Source organism: Schistocerca gregaria, chromosome 6 (genome assembly GCF_023897955.1).
Source record: "Schistocerca gregaria isolate iqSchGreg1 chromosome 6, iqSchGreg1.2, whole genome shotgun sequence".
NCBI lineage: Eukaryota > Metazoa > Arthropoda > Insecta > Orthoptera > Acrididae > Schistocerca > Schistocerca gregaria.
Window position 1 is genome coordinate 261,318,751 of NC_064925.1, and position 15,679 is coordinate 261,334,429.

General features: G+C 41.7%; 1 protein-coding gene across 2 annotated transcripts in view; it reads right to left on the minus strand.

Moving 5' to 3' along the window:
* Positions 1-2,485: 2,485 nt before the first annotated feature.
* The window catches only part of LOC126279009 (THO complex subunit 3), a 61,158-nt gene continuing 47,964 nt past the window's right edge, over positions 2,486-15,679 (minus strand). The window contains exon 5 of one of the 2 annotated variants that reach the window (XM_049979388.1): positions 2,486-3,183. In XM_049979388.1, the coding sequence (XP_049835345.1) occupies positions 2,925-3,183 (259 nt within the window). In that variant the 3' untranslated portion in view covers positions 2,486-2,924. The remainder of the gene's footprint in view (positions 3,184-15,679) is intronic. The other variant, XM_049979389.1, reaches the window with a different exon arrangement.

Sequence of the window (15,679 nt, forward strand, 5' to 3'; positions counted from 1 at the left end):
CGAGAATCATAATCTGAGTTGCCAGTGCCTTATGAAAGGTCCTGACATCCTCAGAGCAGACCGTGATAGAGTGAATATCACTGGGGAATGCTGGGCCAGCCTTCTTGGGGAGCACGATGGTTTGGGCGGAGAGGAGGGAAGAGAGAAGTTTTCTCTCCAGGAGGAAGACATAGGTGTGTGGGTGGCTCCTTTACAGCCTGCAGCAGACCCTCTGGGTGGCAGGGAAGACACGACCTCTTCTGTGACTGACCTCCCGCTGCTCTTGAAATCAACCAGCTCCAAGTGCAGTAGGAGGCGGTCACTAATAGAGGTAGTGCTGGAGATCAGCTTCTTGATGAAGAAGTCTGTTCAGAAGTCCACAAGGCCCTGGATTTCGGGTGGTGGCTGCAGCAGCAGCATGCCTACCAGAAGTTCATGCCACAGTGTGCTCAGTTCCTAGATTTTGGGAAACTCCTATCAGTGGCCCATACACCTCTGCCGCATTGGTCCCCGAGACCTCAGAGATGGTAGCCACAGTATCATCTTCTTTGGCATCTGCTTCGAGCCTACTGCCTTTAGCACACACAGGAGCATCTCAGGATGGTTGGGGGCAGAGTCTCCAGCCCCAAATTAACGATGATGTCCAGAGCTGAGAAATGCAGGGCAGAAGCAGGAAGCCCCCTATATGGTCCCAGATGACGGAGTCAATAGACTACACTGGTTGTGTCATACTGTCCCCTCCATTTGGGCTTCATACAGGCACTATTTTCCTTGGTTAAACTAATAATATATAAGGGGGGAGGGGGGGGGGGACTGGGAGTCATATGGTGGCTTAGGTCTAGGCCAGTCTAAGAACTGTAGTAGGCAATTAATTGGGGAAAAACCATGGAAATAAAAAAAGAGTCAAGAAGGTTCAAGTTTAAAGCGTCTTTAAACTTGCATCTAAGCCACTACTACGCACCACTATCTTATACAAGGGAGTGGAAACAAGTAAATCAGATTTGGTGCATGGTGATTTGAACTTTGGTTCTCCAACATATACATCCAATGTCTTTCTTAGTGACAATTCTCTGGGTGGAAAGCCATCACAAGAAACCCCTAACAAAAAGTATGAAATAAATTTTCTCCTGGTAAATGCAGTACACTATTTATGTCTCTAGCACAAGTTTTTATTATTTACAGTAACATCATGACACTCAAACTGGATGCTCTCTGCTGGCACAATTTGAATGCTGTTGTTTGTAACTCAGCTTACGAAACAATGGAAAGAACCTCTTTCCAACTTATCAAATGTGAAATAATTTGTATTTATCTTAACCTACATATCTACCCACGTAGAGGGAGACCAAGAGATGACTACACTACGCAGATTCAGAAGGATGTAGGTTGCAGTGGGTACTGGGAGATGAAGAGGCTTGCACAGGATAGAGTAGCATGGAGAGCTGCATGAAACCAGTCTCAGGACTGAAGACCACAACAACAACAACAACAACAACAACAACAACATTATTTTCACACTCTGCAGTCCAGTGTTTCGTGGAGGGCAGTCACGTTTAGGCAAATACATGATTTGCACTAGTTAAATATGGAACTGCATTCCAATATCAATACTTTTTTGAGAGGTGCATATGGGGCCTGTTGATGGCTTACTGAACTGCTGAAACTGGTAGCAATGATAAAATAAAATAACTTCTAAATCTGCATGGCTGTTTGGCAGATTTCTTTGTTAAATACAATGAATTATAAAATGTTAGCAGCTGTCCTTTCTCAATTAAGTTCCTACTCAGCGTTCTGTGATAGCGTGGAGAGCTGCATCAAACCAGTCTCAGGACTAAAGACCACAACAACAACATGTCAATTTGTAGGAAATACTTGCATTACGATCCAGAAACTCTGAATACTGATATAACATAGAGATACCAGCACAAATATTTCTAGGCACTCTGTTCTGTTCACCTACAGCTGCTAAAACAAGATCATTATAACTCAAACTTCTACTTACTACATTACATGGAAAAGTGGCCGAGATAAAAAGTATTCGAAACAAAATTAGGCTTTTACATAGTACTATAGATTCAGCCTGCCTGTACTAATGTGCTCCTTCCTGAGCAGGAAGGTGTGCCGGTCACCAGCACGAATCTGCCTGGAGGATTAGTGCCAAGGTCCGGTGTGCCGGTCAGCTACAGATGGTTTTTAGGGTGGTTTTCCATCTGCCACGATGAATGCGGGCTGGTTCCCTTATTCAGCCTCAGTTACACTATGTCGGTGAGTGCTGCAGAAACACTGTCTCCACGCACTCATACACCACTGAGCATACCACTGAGGACTATGGCAGGACAAAGCCTCTCCGTCGTTTCTAGGTCCCTGGTTCAAAACACGCTCACTGTAAATTTACAAGCAGGCACTACAAATTATATGAAATATTGTAACATTTATGGGGTATGGGAGGGAGGGAAGGGGAGTGAGAGGGAGAGAGGGGGAGGGGGAGGCGAGAGAGAAAGACTAGTGACAATCTGTAACACATTTATTCAATTTTTTAATTATACAAGTGTAATCAGTGTGGAAGAAAAGCATTAATCAACTGGCTGCAAAAGTCAAACAACTAGGCCTGAATTTCTTTTATATACAAAAAGCTTTTAGTTATAGCATGTACCTTCAAATTTCCATCTTACCTAAAACTATACAGGCAACCAAACAACTGATAAAAGACATATGAGAATTATCTGCAATCGTACATGTACTATCCATTTTTTCCCAATAATCAATTAAACCACGTTAAGACAGAATATTATCAAAATATCTCTTTCTTCCAAAAGTTCTTCTGTATTTCACAACTGCATGTAAAATCAATTTGTTTCCAACATTTTTCTCTTTAAAATACTTTTGTTACACACTGAGCTCAGTCTTCAATCATCACAGGTGAAAAGCCAGCACTTATCAGCTGCCTATTCAGATGGGAATCCAAAAACTTTCAATGTACCAGCATCTCTTTTCCGGTCATAAGCTTCCTTATCATCACAAGCAAAGGCCAGCAAATACTGAGATGGGTGCCAGGCAACTGTAAATGTGGCTGCTTCAACTCCAATGTCCACCACTTTATTCCCTGAGCAAACTTCACCTATGTCAATCACCAAATCTTCTGATGCTGAAGCCAGGAGCTGGCCATCATGACTAAAGCTGATTGTGCGCACTGGCCATTCTAATCTGGAATTCAGAGAAAATCCTAAAATGTAACTTCAATTAAATAACACCAACAGCAAATAGAAACAAACAAAACACAAAAGCTATATTTTCTCACCAAGCAGCAGAACACACACATAAAAGATGGTTGTAATTGGCAAGCTTTTGGAACCAGTGGCGCCTATTTCAGGTTGAAAATGGGGGTGCTGTGGGGGGTGGAGGGTGGGGGAGTTCTAGGAAAGGGGTAGATTTCGGGAAAGCCACACAGAACCGTGGGTCAGGGGAGACTTACGATACGGGATAAGAAGAAAATAAATTTATCAAAATTAAAAAAAGAATAATAATAATTATAATTCTGTCAATAATTGATTGTTTTTGTTGTTATAAAAGCTATATTTTGGAATAACTGTTTCTCCAACAGACCAAACAAATCATAATTTCAGGATTATGTGGCAAAGTCACACAGATTCCAGGGTCAAAAGTGTCTCATCTGACCTGAGGATTATGAACTTAATCACTTACAGACCTATTTGCTTCAACTTTTTTCTCTTGCTTACTAGTTGGTGGAACCAATCGTTTCAAAGGCTATGTTTTATGTTACATATGACACATGTTACATTGGCATGCAAAGGTTTCTACAGGGAGAACTCATGTCAACACCAAAGTTAACAGGGCTAGAAGGACAGCTGAGGGGGGTCTCCCTCTACAATTTTGAGCCCCCCCCCCCCCCCTGCTCCCACTTTCTTTCATTATCAAACTGACAATTCTTCGATGCCTCAGGATGTATCCTATCAATCAATCCCTTGTTTTAGTCAGGTTCTACCATAAATTTATTTTTTTCCCCCAGTTCAATTCAGTACCTCCTCACTTGTTATTTGATGCCCATATGACCATTCTTCTATTGTGCCACTTTTGAAAACTTCTATCTTGCTGCTGTTGTCTGAATAATCAATTTCTATACTTCACTTCCACACACAGCTACAGACAATTCTTTCAGAAAGCACTTTTTAACATTTAAATTAAATGTTAACAAAAGAAACACTTTTCTTGCTACTGCCATTCTGTGTTTTGTATCTTCCCTACATCATCATCAGTTATTCTCTTGCCCAAGTAACACAACTCATCTACCACTTTTAGTGTTTCATTTTCTAATCTGATTCCCTCAGCCTAATTGACTTCGACTACACTCAATCACACTTAATTTTATTGATGTTCATCTTTAATCTCTTTTCAAGACTCTATCCATTATGTTCAACTGCTGTTTCAAATCCTTAGCTGCCTCTGATGGAATTACAATGTCATGAACAATCAGCAAAGTTTTCATTTCTTCTCCGAGAACTTTAGTTCCCTTTCCATATTTTTCCTTGGTTTCCTTCACATCTTGTTTGAATAACATAGGGGACAGGCTACAATCCTGTCTCTCTCCCTTCTCAACTACAGCTTTCCTTTCATGACCTTTGACTCCTATAGCTATAGTCAGTGTGCCCATCACTACACCACTTTGCTCGGTATTTCTAATAGGCTTTGTCCTTTTATCTATTTGAACATCTGCTGTTGTCACAATTTCATCTCTTGAAGCTACCCATTCATCTTCTACCACAACCCTTTCTCCAGTTTTAGTCAATCTTTGCCTATGCTCCCTCTGAAATTCTTAACAACTTTTGGTTCTTTCATTTTACCCAAATTCCATCTCCATAATTTCTTACCTTTTTGCAAATTCTTCACTTTTAGTCTGCAGTTCATAATGAAACAATTGTGCTACGAGTCTACATATCTACCTGAAATTGTCTTAAAGTTTAAAATCTGGTTTGGAAATCTCCTGTCTTATTGTTATACAATCAGTCTGAAACCCAGGAGTCTTACAAGTAAACAACCTTTCTTCATGATTCTTAAACAAAATGCTTCATCATCTATGGAGCTAGTCGTCATATAGACTTGTACTGCTGTGGTGGGCACTGGCTTCAATAACTTCAATATGCTGTTCATAGTAGCTTGCCCATGTTCTTATTTTTTTATTAGGCCTACTACTGCATTATCTCTTATCTGATTTTGTGTTGGTAACTCTGTACAGACCTAATAGAAGGTCCTGTTTTCTTGTCACCACACTTCAACTATGTCTAACTTCAAATTATCAATTTAACTTTTTATATTTTCTCACCTATGTATCTGATTATGGAGTTTAACATTCCACTTTCTGATTAACAGAATGCCAGCCTTGTCTTCTCTGATGACACACCCTCCTGAGTAGTCCCCCTGTCTGGAGTTCTAAATGGGGGATTATTTTACCTCCAGACTATTTTACTGAAGAGGATGTCATCTTCCTTACACCATATACGAGAGCTGCAGGCCTACAGGGGCGGGGGATGCTGTAGTTTCCCCTTGCTTTCAGCTGTTTGCAGTACCAGCACAATAAAACTATGTTGGCCAGTGTTATAAGGCCACAAGGCCAGGTCGGTCAATCATTCAGACTGTTGCTCCCACAACTACTGAAAATGTTGCTGCCCCTCTTCCAAAACTAGAGGTTAGTTTTAAAAGTAATCCTCAAGGTCTCGGCTATAACGAGGGAAAATTAAATTAGTGGATCTCTTATTCCTTTGAATTTTTCTTTAGATGTCAAATTAATACAGATTTTCAAAACAAGACATTGTACAGTAAACGTAATTTACAACAGTAACATTTTTTTCTGAACACACAACATATACACTCCTCTGAATATTGGTTGAATTCTTCCAGTTGACATTTTAGAATGTTCAACACCAACAAGCATGTTAAGAGTGGACAAATATCACCTTGTCTTGATTACACAAATTTTACACTTCACTATTAGCGATACCCCCCCCCCCCCCTTCCCCCATTGGTGGGGAGGCTTGTGTGCCTCGGCAATACAGATGGCCGTACCGTAGGTGCAACCACAACGGAGGGGTATCAGTTGAGAAGCCAGACAAACGTATGGTCGCAGCAGCCTTTTCAGTAGTTGCAAGGGCAATGATTGACTGATCTGGCCTTTTAACACTAACCAAAACGGCCTTGCTGTGCTGGTACTGCGAACAGCTGAAAGCAAGGGGAAACTACAGCTGTAATTTCTCCCGAGGGCATGCAGCTTTACTGTATGGTTAAATGATGATGGCGTCCTCTTGGGTAAAATATTCCCCCATTCGGATCTCCGGGCAGGGACTACTCAGGACGACATCGTTATCAGAAGAAAGAAAAATGGCGCTCTACGGATCGGAGCGTGGTAATGCAGGAGTAGGTTTAATAATGAATAAAAAAATAGGAGTGCACGTAAACTACTACAAACAGCATAGTGAACGCATTATTGTGGCCAAGATAGACACAAAGCCCATGCCCATTACAGTAGTACAAGTTTATATGCCAGCTAGCTCTGCAGATGATGAAGAAATTGATGAAATGTATGAGATAAAAGTAATTATTCAGGTAGTGAAGGGAGACGAAAAGTCATGGGTGACTGTAATTCGAGAGTAGGAAAAGGGAGAGAAGGAAACATAGCAGGTGATTATGGATTGGGGCTAAGAAATGAAAGAGGAAGCTGTCTGGTAGAATTTTGCACAGAGCATAACTTAATCATAACTAACACTTGGTTCAAGAATCATAAAAGAAGGTTGTATACATGGAAAAATCCTGGAGATACTAAAAGGTATCAGATGGATTATATAATGGTAGGACCGAGATTTAGGAACCAGGTTTTAAATTGTAAGACATTTCCAGGGGCAGATGTGGACTCTGACCATAATCTATTGGTTATGACCTGTAGATTAAAACTGAAGAAACCACAAAAAGGTGGGAATTTAAGGAGATGGGATCTGGATAAGCTGAAAGAACCAGAGGTTGTACAGAGTTTCAGGGAGAGCATAAGGGAACAACTGACAGGAATGGGGGAAAGAAATACAGTAGAAGAAGAATGTGTAGCTCTGAGGGATGAAGTAGTGAAGGCAGCAGAGGATAAGGTAGATAAAAAGATGAGGGCTAGTAGAAATCCTTGGGTAACAGAAGAAATATTGACTTTTAATTTTGAAGGAGAAAATATAAAAATGCAGTAAAAGAAGCAGGCAAAAAGGAATATAAACGTCTCAAAAATGAAACCAACACGAAGTGCAAAATGACTAGGCAGGGATGGCTAGACGACAAATGTAAGGATGTAGAGGATTATCTCACTAGGTGTAAGATAGATACTGTCTACAGGAAAATTAAAGAGACCTTTGGAGAAAAGAGAGCCAACTCTATGAATATGAAGAGTTCAGATGGAAACCTAGTTCTAAGCAAAGAAGGGAAAGCAGAAAGGTGGAAGGAGTATATAGAGGGTCTATACAAGGGCGATGTACTTGAGGACAATATTATGGAAATGGAAGAGGATGTAGATGAAGATGAAATGGGAGATACGATACTGCATGAAGATTTGACACAGAGCACCGAAACACCTGAGTTGAAACAAGGCCCCGGGAATAGACAACATTTGATTGGAACTACTGATGGCCTTCGGGGAGCCAATCCTGAGAAAACTCCACCATCTTGTGAGCAAGATGTATGAGACAGGGGAAATACCCTCAGACTTCAAAAAGAATATAATAATTCCAATCCCAAAGAAAGCAGGTGTTGACAGACGTGAAAATTACCGAACTATCAGTTAAATAAGTCACAGCTGTAAAATACTAAAGTGAATTCTTTACAGACGAATGTAAAAACTGGTAGAAGCCAACTTCGGGGAAGGTCAGTTTGGATTCCGTAGAAATTCGGAGTAGGTATTTAAATCCATGGAGAAGAAATAAAAACTTTGAGATTCGCCAATGACATTGTAATTCTGTCAGAGACAGCAAAGGACTTCGAAGAGCAGTTGAATGGAATGGACAGTGTCTTGAAAGGAGGATATAAGATATACATCAACAAAAGCAAAACGAGGATAATGGAATGTAGTCGAATTAAGTCGGGTGATGCTGAGGGAATTAGATTAGGAAATGAGAAACTTAAAGTAGTAAAGAAGTTTTGCTATTTGGGGAGCAAAATAACTGATGATGGTCGAAGTAGAGAAGATATGAAATGTAGACTGCAATGGCAAAGAAAGCATTTCTGAAGAAGAGAAATTTGTTAATATCGAGTATAGATTTAAGTGTCAGCGAGTTGTTTCTGAAAGTATTTGTATGGAGTGTAGCCATGTATGGAAGTGAAACATGGACGATAAATAGTTTGGACAAGAAGAGAACAGAAGCTTTCGAAATGTGGTGTTACAGAAGAATGCTGAAGATTAGATGGGTAGATCACATAACTAATGAGGACGTATTGAATAGAATTGGGGAGAAGTGGAGTTTGTGGCACAACTTGACAAAAAGAAAGGACCGGTTAGTAGCACATGTTCTGAGGCATCAAGGGATCACAAATTTAGCATTGGAGGGCAGCTTGGAGGGTAAAAATCGTAGATGGAGACCAAGAGATGAATACACTAAGCAGATTCAGAAGGATGTAGGTTGCAGTAAGTACTGGGAGATGAAGACGCTTGCACACTATAGAGTAGCATGGAGAGCTGCATCAAACCAATCCTAGGACTGAAGACCACAAGAACAACAACATTACTGATTTCGGCTCCTGCCATATTCAGATCTGTTACAAGCAAAAACAGGACATAACCAACTAAGTTCAGTTTGCTGACGCTAAACCTATAAAAGGCCTGGTGTACATACGAAAGGTAAAAAGTGTTTACATGATTAACAGCCATGCATGCCATAAAATTTTCTGATGTAGTATCAACTTCAAACAAAGCTTGTAGTGTAAGTGTCGGTGATGAACAGAATGCATCTAGTAATTTACACAAAGAAGCTGAGGCCAGCAGAGGACACTATAGGAAGGGTACATGATTAACCAGTATCGCAAATGTAATGATTAAAATGCAGTATGCATAGTCATTAATTAAAACTACTTCACATGGGAAAACGAGCATCTGACAATAAAACATGTACTGACATACCATACTAGGAATCAGATTCGTACTCAAAATCCACATAAAAAGTGTAAATACTAATAATGTGAAGCTCCTAGCCTGGCAAAGTAAAACATACAATTGTGTAAAAGCCAGTATAAAAAGTATAGGATTAAAATCACATCCATGAAACTACATCTTCCAGTGTGACAAAACAATAACTGTAACTGTAGTTGTAAGGTAATTAATGTAACAGTAACTAATAATTAAAAAAATCGATAGGTGATAATACATCCAGAATGGGATCTCAATCGCAACACGTCGTGTCTTCTCTGTGTGACATTTTTGTTTTCCTATAGCGGAACTTGTGGAGAGAGGACCACTCTCCCCGTCACCGGCGGCTGGTGCACATGACCACATGCCGAGCTGCTGGGGTGATCGATACTGTCAAAATAAGCATTTAGGTTAAACTCATTCTGTCCATTCAGCAGTAATTCTGGTTGCCATTATCTATGTACATAAATCTCCATTTCCTCGAGTAGGTTCGGTAACTTCCCCTTTGGCACCATATGCAATTCTTTCGTATCATCCTCTATGTTTCCTGCCAAATGTTTTTCTCTGTCCAAATGTGTACCGAAGGCGCTCTTATTTTTGTTTGCTCTCTAAAATGAGTCTTGAAATTCTTTCCTGCCTGACCTACATAAAACTTGTCATAGTCTTGGCATTTTATCTTATATACACCAGATTCCAAATATTTATTGCTGTTGTTAGCAGCTTTGTGGCATAGCCTACAACCATTTGTACTTTTCGTTTGAAATCACAATTCTGTTGGAAAATGCACCACTCTATGACACAGCAACAAACTTTTTGCTCTTTGGTTCTGCTATCTCCTTCTTGTCACGTATTTTTGACTTTAGTTTATTATAAAAGTTTCATTACATCATGGTCCTTATTTGCGTTTGGCTCTGCTACTTGTCTGATCACCCTTAATTCTTCCACCTCATTCTTAGGGATGAGTGGCAGTTTTAGCATCCTGTAGATCATGGCTCTGAAGTCAGCCCATTTATGCTTCTCAGGGTGACACAATTTCACATTTATAATCGTGTCAGTAGCTGTCGTCTTCCTAAATATGCTAATATTATGCTGTCCATCTCTTTTAGTTAACCTAAGATCCAAAAAACTTATTCTCACTTCTTCTTCCCGTTCCACTGTGAAAATTTTTTCATGCATCCCACCAATTCTTCCTGCTACCTCACGTGTTTCATTTTTATCATCTTTGTACAGTAGTATAATGTCTACATAAAGTCTGTAATAAACATTTTTTTGCAGATAGTGTTAACTAAATATATGTCACAATTAAATTTTATTACAATGAAATAATAAACCATTTAAATAGGCAACAGCCATAAGATCAGTTGTAGAGTAATGTGAATTACCTCATTTTCAAAAATTTATATCTTTTTTCACAGTCAGATGTCAATGTTGAAATTTTTACAGTACGTTGCTATCATATAGGTGTACAAACTGTGCAAAAATCATATTTTTATATTCAGTCCCACCTGAGATAACTAACTGCAAAAACAAGAAAAAATGAAAATTTTCAAATTTCAAAAATTCATAAAAAACTAAGAAAATATTTGTAAGTGTTCTTGCTCTATATGAGGCTAGTAATGTATGATATCTAAATATAGGAAAAAAATAGACTCTCATTAATCACTCCTTGTTTCTTATTTTTTGGGCCTAAAGAGTGGATTTTTGAAAATTTGGATTTCAAACTTTGGAGGTCATTTTAACTGGTTATTTTTGAATTTATGATATTTTGTGTAATAGACAATGGTGTAAAGGACACTTTTCTAAAAACAATCATGTCAATTGCAATGTTGTAACTTAACCCAGTGCAGAGATATTCATATTTTGCTAATGTTTCTAACATGAAACATCGTCGCGTTCTTACAAACAAATATGGCTGCCATTCAGTAAAAGGGAAAGGTAAATTAAAAAAAAAAAACACATTTTGAACTTCTCAATTATAGGGTAATTGCATACAAAAAAATATTTAAAAATGGTACAGCAACCAAATTAATTTTTATTGGACCACTTCATTTGGATTGACCCTAAAGGTATACACTATTTTTTCTATGATGTTTATACTATACAGTATATAGCTACCAAATTTCACATAGTTTGAATGGTAAATAAAAAACTGCTAATTTATTTTCAATATGTTAGCAATATTGCTTTGTTGAAAATGATACCAGAGATGAGCAAGGGGGAGGAAGGGAAACTGGCATGTTCTTGTTATTTGTTCCTAGTAGCTTAATGCCTGTAACAAAAACACATGAGTGTAGGGATGCCACTAATTTTACTATTTTGTTATATGCAATAAAGCAAGAACCTATACTTTCGAAGTACAAGTACTTTTGTTAATCCCACACTGCTTAGTTCAGTTCTTCATATTGGAAAAAGAGACAATTGTAAGAACACACAGAATTAAATCAGTTACAATAACTTCTCAAAAAATTAAATCATTGGTCTAGGATACAGGTAATGTGTGTCATTATTGAATTGAACATGTAACTATATCATTTTGCAAAAGGGAAGGTAAATATTCAATGTAAGGTGCTGGCAATTAATGTAACTGTTCTGCCTCAGGTTCACCTGTGATTTGTTTTTATTTTCCTTATTGTAAATCTGATTCATAATACGTTTTCATGGAAGAGGTCATTGTCAAAGGGCTAGTGAGTGGCATGTGAATGCATCCATTCAACATGAGACGAAGGAAGATAGATTTGGGATTAACATCTGATTGATAATGAGGCCATTACAGGTAGAGCCCAAGTACAGACTGAGGAGTGATGCCGAAGGAAATAAAAATCAATGAGTAGGACCCCACAAGGAATGATCAAGTGTATAGCTTGACTCTATCAGGAGAAGGGGGGTAAGGGGAAGAGTGGAGTGAAGCAGATAAACAGAAGTTATTGAATCACTATTACCTGTGCACGATGACGATTTTTGTGTGTGTGTGTGTGTGTGTGTGTGTGTGTGTGTGTGTGTGCGCGCCGGGAGGGGCAGGGAGGGGGGGGGGGGGGGGTTGGTTGGGTGGAGAAGGAACCAAACTACGTGGTCATCAGTCCCTCCAACCTTGGATTAACTAAAACTGATTAAATCCCACTTTAGAAGAGGGAACCACAATGTCCATAAAATGATAAACCATTGACAGGGAAGAACAGAAAAGGGTGGAAGAAGAGGTGAGGGAAAGGAAGTGATCTAATGACAGGGGCATGAAGGAAGAAGCAAAGGAGACAAGAGAGATGCTCAAGACATGACATACCCCAGAATGAAAGGAGTGTGAAGGCAGAGGGCTGGGGTAAACTACCAAGCCCAGTTGAAGCCAATCCAGTCGGGACGAAGAGGGAAACAAGAGGGCCTGCCATGCCCTCCACTCACCGATAAGGTGGGAGGTCCCTACCTTAAATAAAACGATACAAACTCATATCACAAAAAAAGTAAAATGAGATCTGCTGCTGAGGCATTGTCAGCTAACACCAGGGGTAGCGAGTCTGGAAAGCTAAAAGTCTCTGGCAGAACGGCTAAGTTGGGGCAGTCCAATAAGATGTGAGCTACAGTCAGCATCGACCCACACTGACAGAGAGGGGGGTCCTCATGATGGAGGAGATAACCGGAGTCAGCAATGTATGGCTGATGCAGTGCCAGCATAGGACGACAGAGGCCTTACAAGAGGCCCGTAAGGAGGACCGCCACAGAGTTGTAGAATCCTTAGTTGCCCTGAGCTTGTTCGGCGAAGAAAGAGGGTGCCATTCTGTATCCCAAAGGCCCAAAACCTGACGACCTAATGCCGAGTGAAGGTCTATTTCTGGAATGCTAATAGCAAAGAGATGGTCTGGTAGTAGCTAATTTAGCCAGTCGATTGGCAAGTTAATTGCCAGGAACGCCAAAATGACCTGGGGTCCAAATGAAAACCACCAAGCATCCACGATGAGCAAGGAGAGAAAGGGAGTCCTGGATAGCGATGACCAATGGGTGGCGAGGGAAGCACTGGCCGATAACGTGCAAACCGCTCAATGAGTCACTACAGATAGTGAAGGATAGTCCTGAGCAGGAGCAGATATGGTCCAGTGCGTGCAAGATGGCTACCAATTCTGCAGTAAAAACACTACAGCTATCTACCTATACGTTGCGCATAGGTGTAAGCAAAACCAGTGCGGCCAGCAACCATGGAGCCAACAGTATAGATCACTTCTGAACCCTGAAAAGAACTGAGGAGACAGTATAACTGGTCGTGAAGAGCCATTGGAGGAACAGAATCCTTTGAATCGATTGAGAGATCGAGACAGAGCTGTGGCCGAGAGATGCACCATGAAGGGGTATGTGCGTGAGTGGAGAAAAGAGGCAGTAAAGGGAATTGCTGGAGCTCAGAAAAGAGTGACTGAACGTGGACAGCCATGGTAAGCACATATCGTGGCTGCCGCTGCGACAGGGTGTTCTCTGTGTCTGGATAAAGGAGACCACAATTAGGGTGCTTTGGGGTGCAGTGAATGCGGAGCAGGTAAGATATCAGCTGTCGTTGGTGCAAAACTCGCAGTGGTGGAATCCCTGCCTCTACGAGAAAGCTAAGTATGGGGTTAGTCCGGAAGGCACCGTCGCAAGTCGGACCCCACAATGGTGGATGGGGTCTAGTATCTGCAATGTCGAAGGCAACGCAGAACCATAGACAGGACTTCCGTAAGTCTAAACGAGACTGGACCAATGCCTGATACAATGGCAGGAGAACAGAGCGGTCTGTACCCCAGGAGGTATTGCACAGACACCTAAGAACATTGAGATGGGACTAGCACGTCCTCTTCAACTGGCGAAGATGAGGGAGCCATGTCAACTGGGCATCGAAGACCAGACCCATGAAATGATGGCTGTCCACCACCTAGAGGGGCTGGCCGTCGAGGAACAGTGCCGGATGGGGAGGGACTGTACGGCGATGGCAGAAATGCATGACACACGTCTTGGCTGCCGAAAACTGAAAGCCATGGGAGAAAACTCATGAGTGCGCCCGGCAAATTGCCCCTGTAAACAGCGTTCTGCAGCGCCCATTACAGAGGAAGCAACGCAAATGCAAAAACCATCAGCATACAAAGAGGGGGATACTGTCGGCCCAACAGCTGTCACCAGACCATTAATGGCTATGAGAAAGAGAGGGACGCTCAGCACGGAACCCTATGGAACTCCATTTTCTTGCCGATGGGGAGTGCTGTAGGAGCAGCCAACTTTGACCCGATAAGAGCCACAAAAAAGAAAGTTACGGATAAGAATGGGCAGAGCGTTACGAAGGCCCGGTTCATGAAGGGTGGTGAGGATGTGGTGGCGCCAGGCTGTGCCATGGGCTTTATGCAGATCAAATAACATTGCAAGGCGGTGTTGCCGATGGGCAAAAGCCGACCGGATAGCAGACTCCAGGTGGACCAAGTTATCCACTGTAGAGCGGCCACAGCGAAAACCACTTTGAGTCGATGACAAATGGTCATGGGATTCAAGGATCAAAAACAGCCACCGACTCATGATGCGTTCAAGGAGCTTACAGAAGGCTAATTGGATGGTAGCTATCCCACTGAAGAGGTGGCTTCCCTGAATTCAACACCGGAACAACAATGCTTTCCTGACACTGGGTAGGAAAGACTCCCTCACTCCACAGACAGCTGAAGAGGGTCAGTATACGATGGTGGCCAGCCACCGGTAAGTGCTGGAGCATTTGGTTATGTATCTGATCCGGTCCAGGAGCCGTGTAGGGACAAAGGGCGAGGGTGCTGGAGAATTCCAACTTGCTGAATGGGGCATTATATGGCTCTGAGTAGTGAGAAACAAAAGATGAAGGCAGTCATCCTGAGCGCTCTTTCAGGAGAAGGAACGTAGGCGGATTCTGAGCCGATGCCGAATCTTGTGTTGAGCGAAATTTTCTGCTACAAAGTCCGGATTGGTAAGGACAACATCATGCACAGAAATTCTTGCAACCCCAGTGGGAGGACGGTGGCCAAAAATCCGCCTGAGTTTCGCCCAGACTTTTGAAGAGGGGGTGTGTGGTCCTAAGGCAACTACATATCATTCCCAGCAAATTCATTTCTGAAATTTGATTAGGTAGTGCGCCGGGTGCGGAGTCGTTTAAAGACCAGAAGAAGAGCAGTAGAAGGGTGCCACTTGAAGTGTTGAAGAGCAAGGCGGCGGTCTTTTATGGCTACAGCACTTTCCGGAGTCCACCAAGGGACCATCTTCCGGCAGGGGGAATCTGAGGAAGAAGGGATTGCTGAAACTGCCGCTGAAAGGATGGCGGCAGTCAAAGCCTGTGTAGATTCATCAACACTGTCATGTGGCAATACAGGGGGGATGGGAGCAGAGGAGAAGGCACCCAAATCAGCCTTACATATGGCCCACCTGGGAGGGTGACGGAGCGAGAGACACTGAAGAAAGGTCGAAACAATCGGGTAATGGCTGCTGTCACATAAGTCATCGTGGACACCACACTGAATGGAGGGAAGAAGGCCGGGACTGCAGATGGAGATGTCAATGGTAGACAAAGCACCGTGTGCT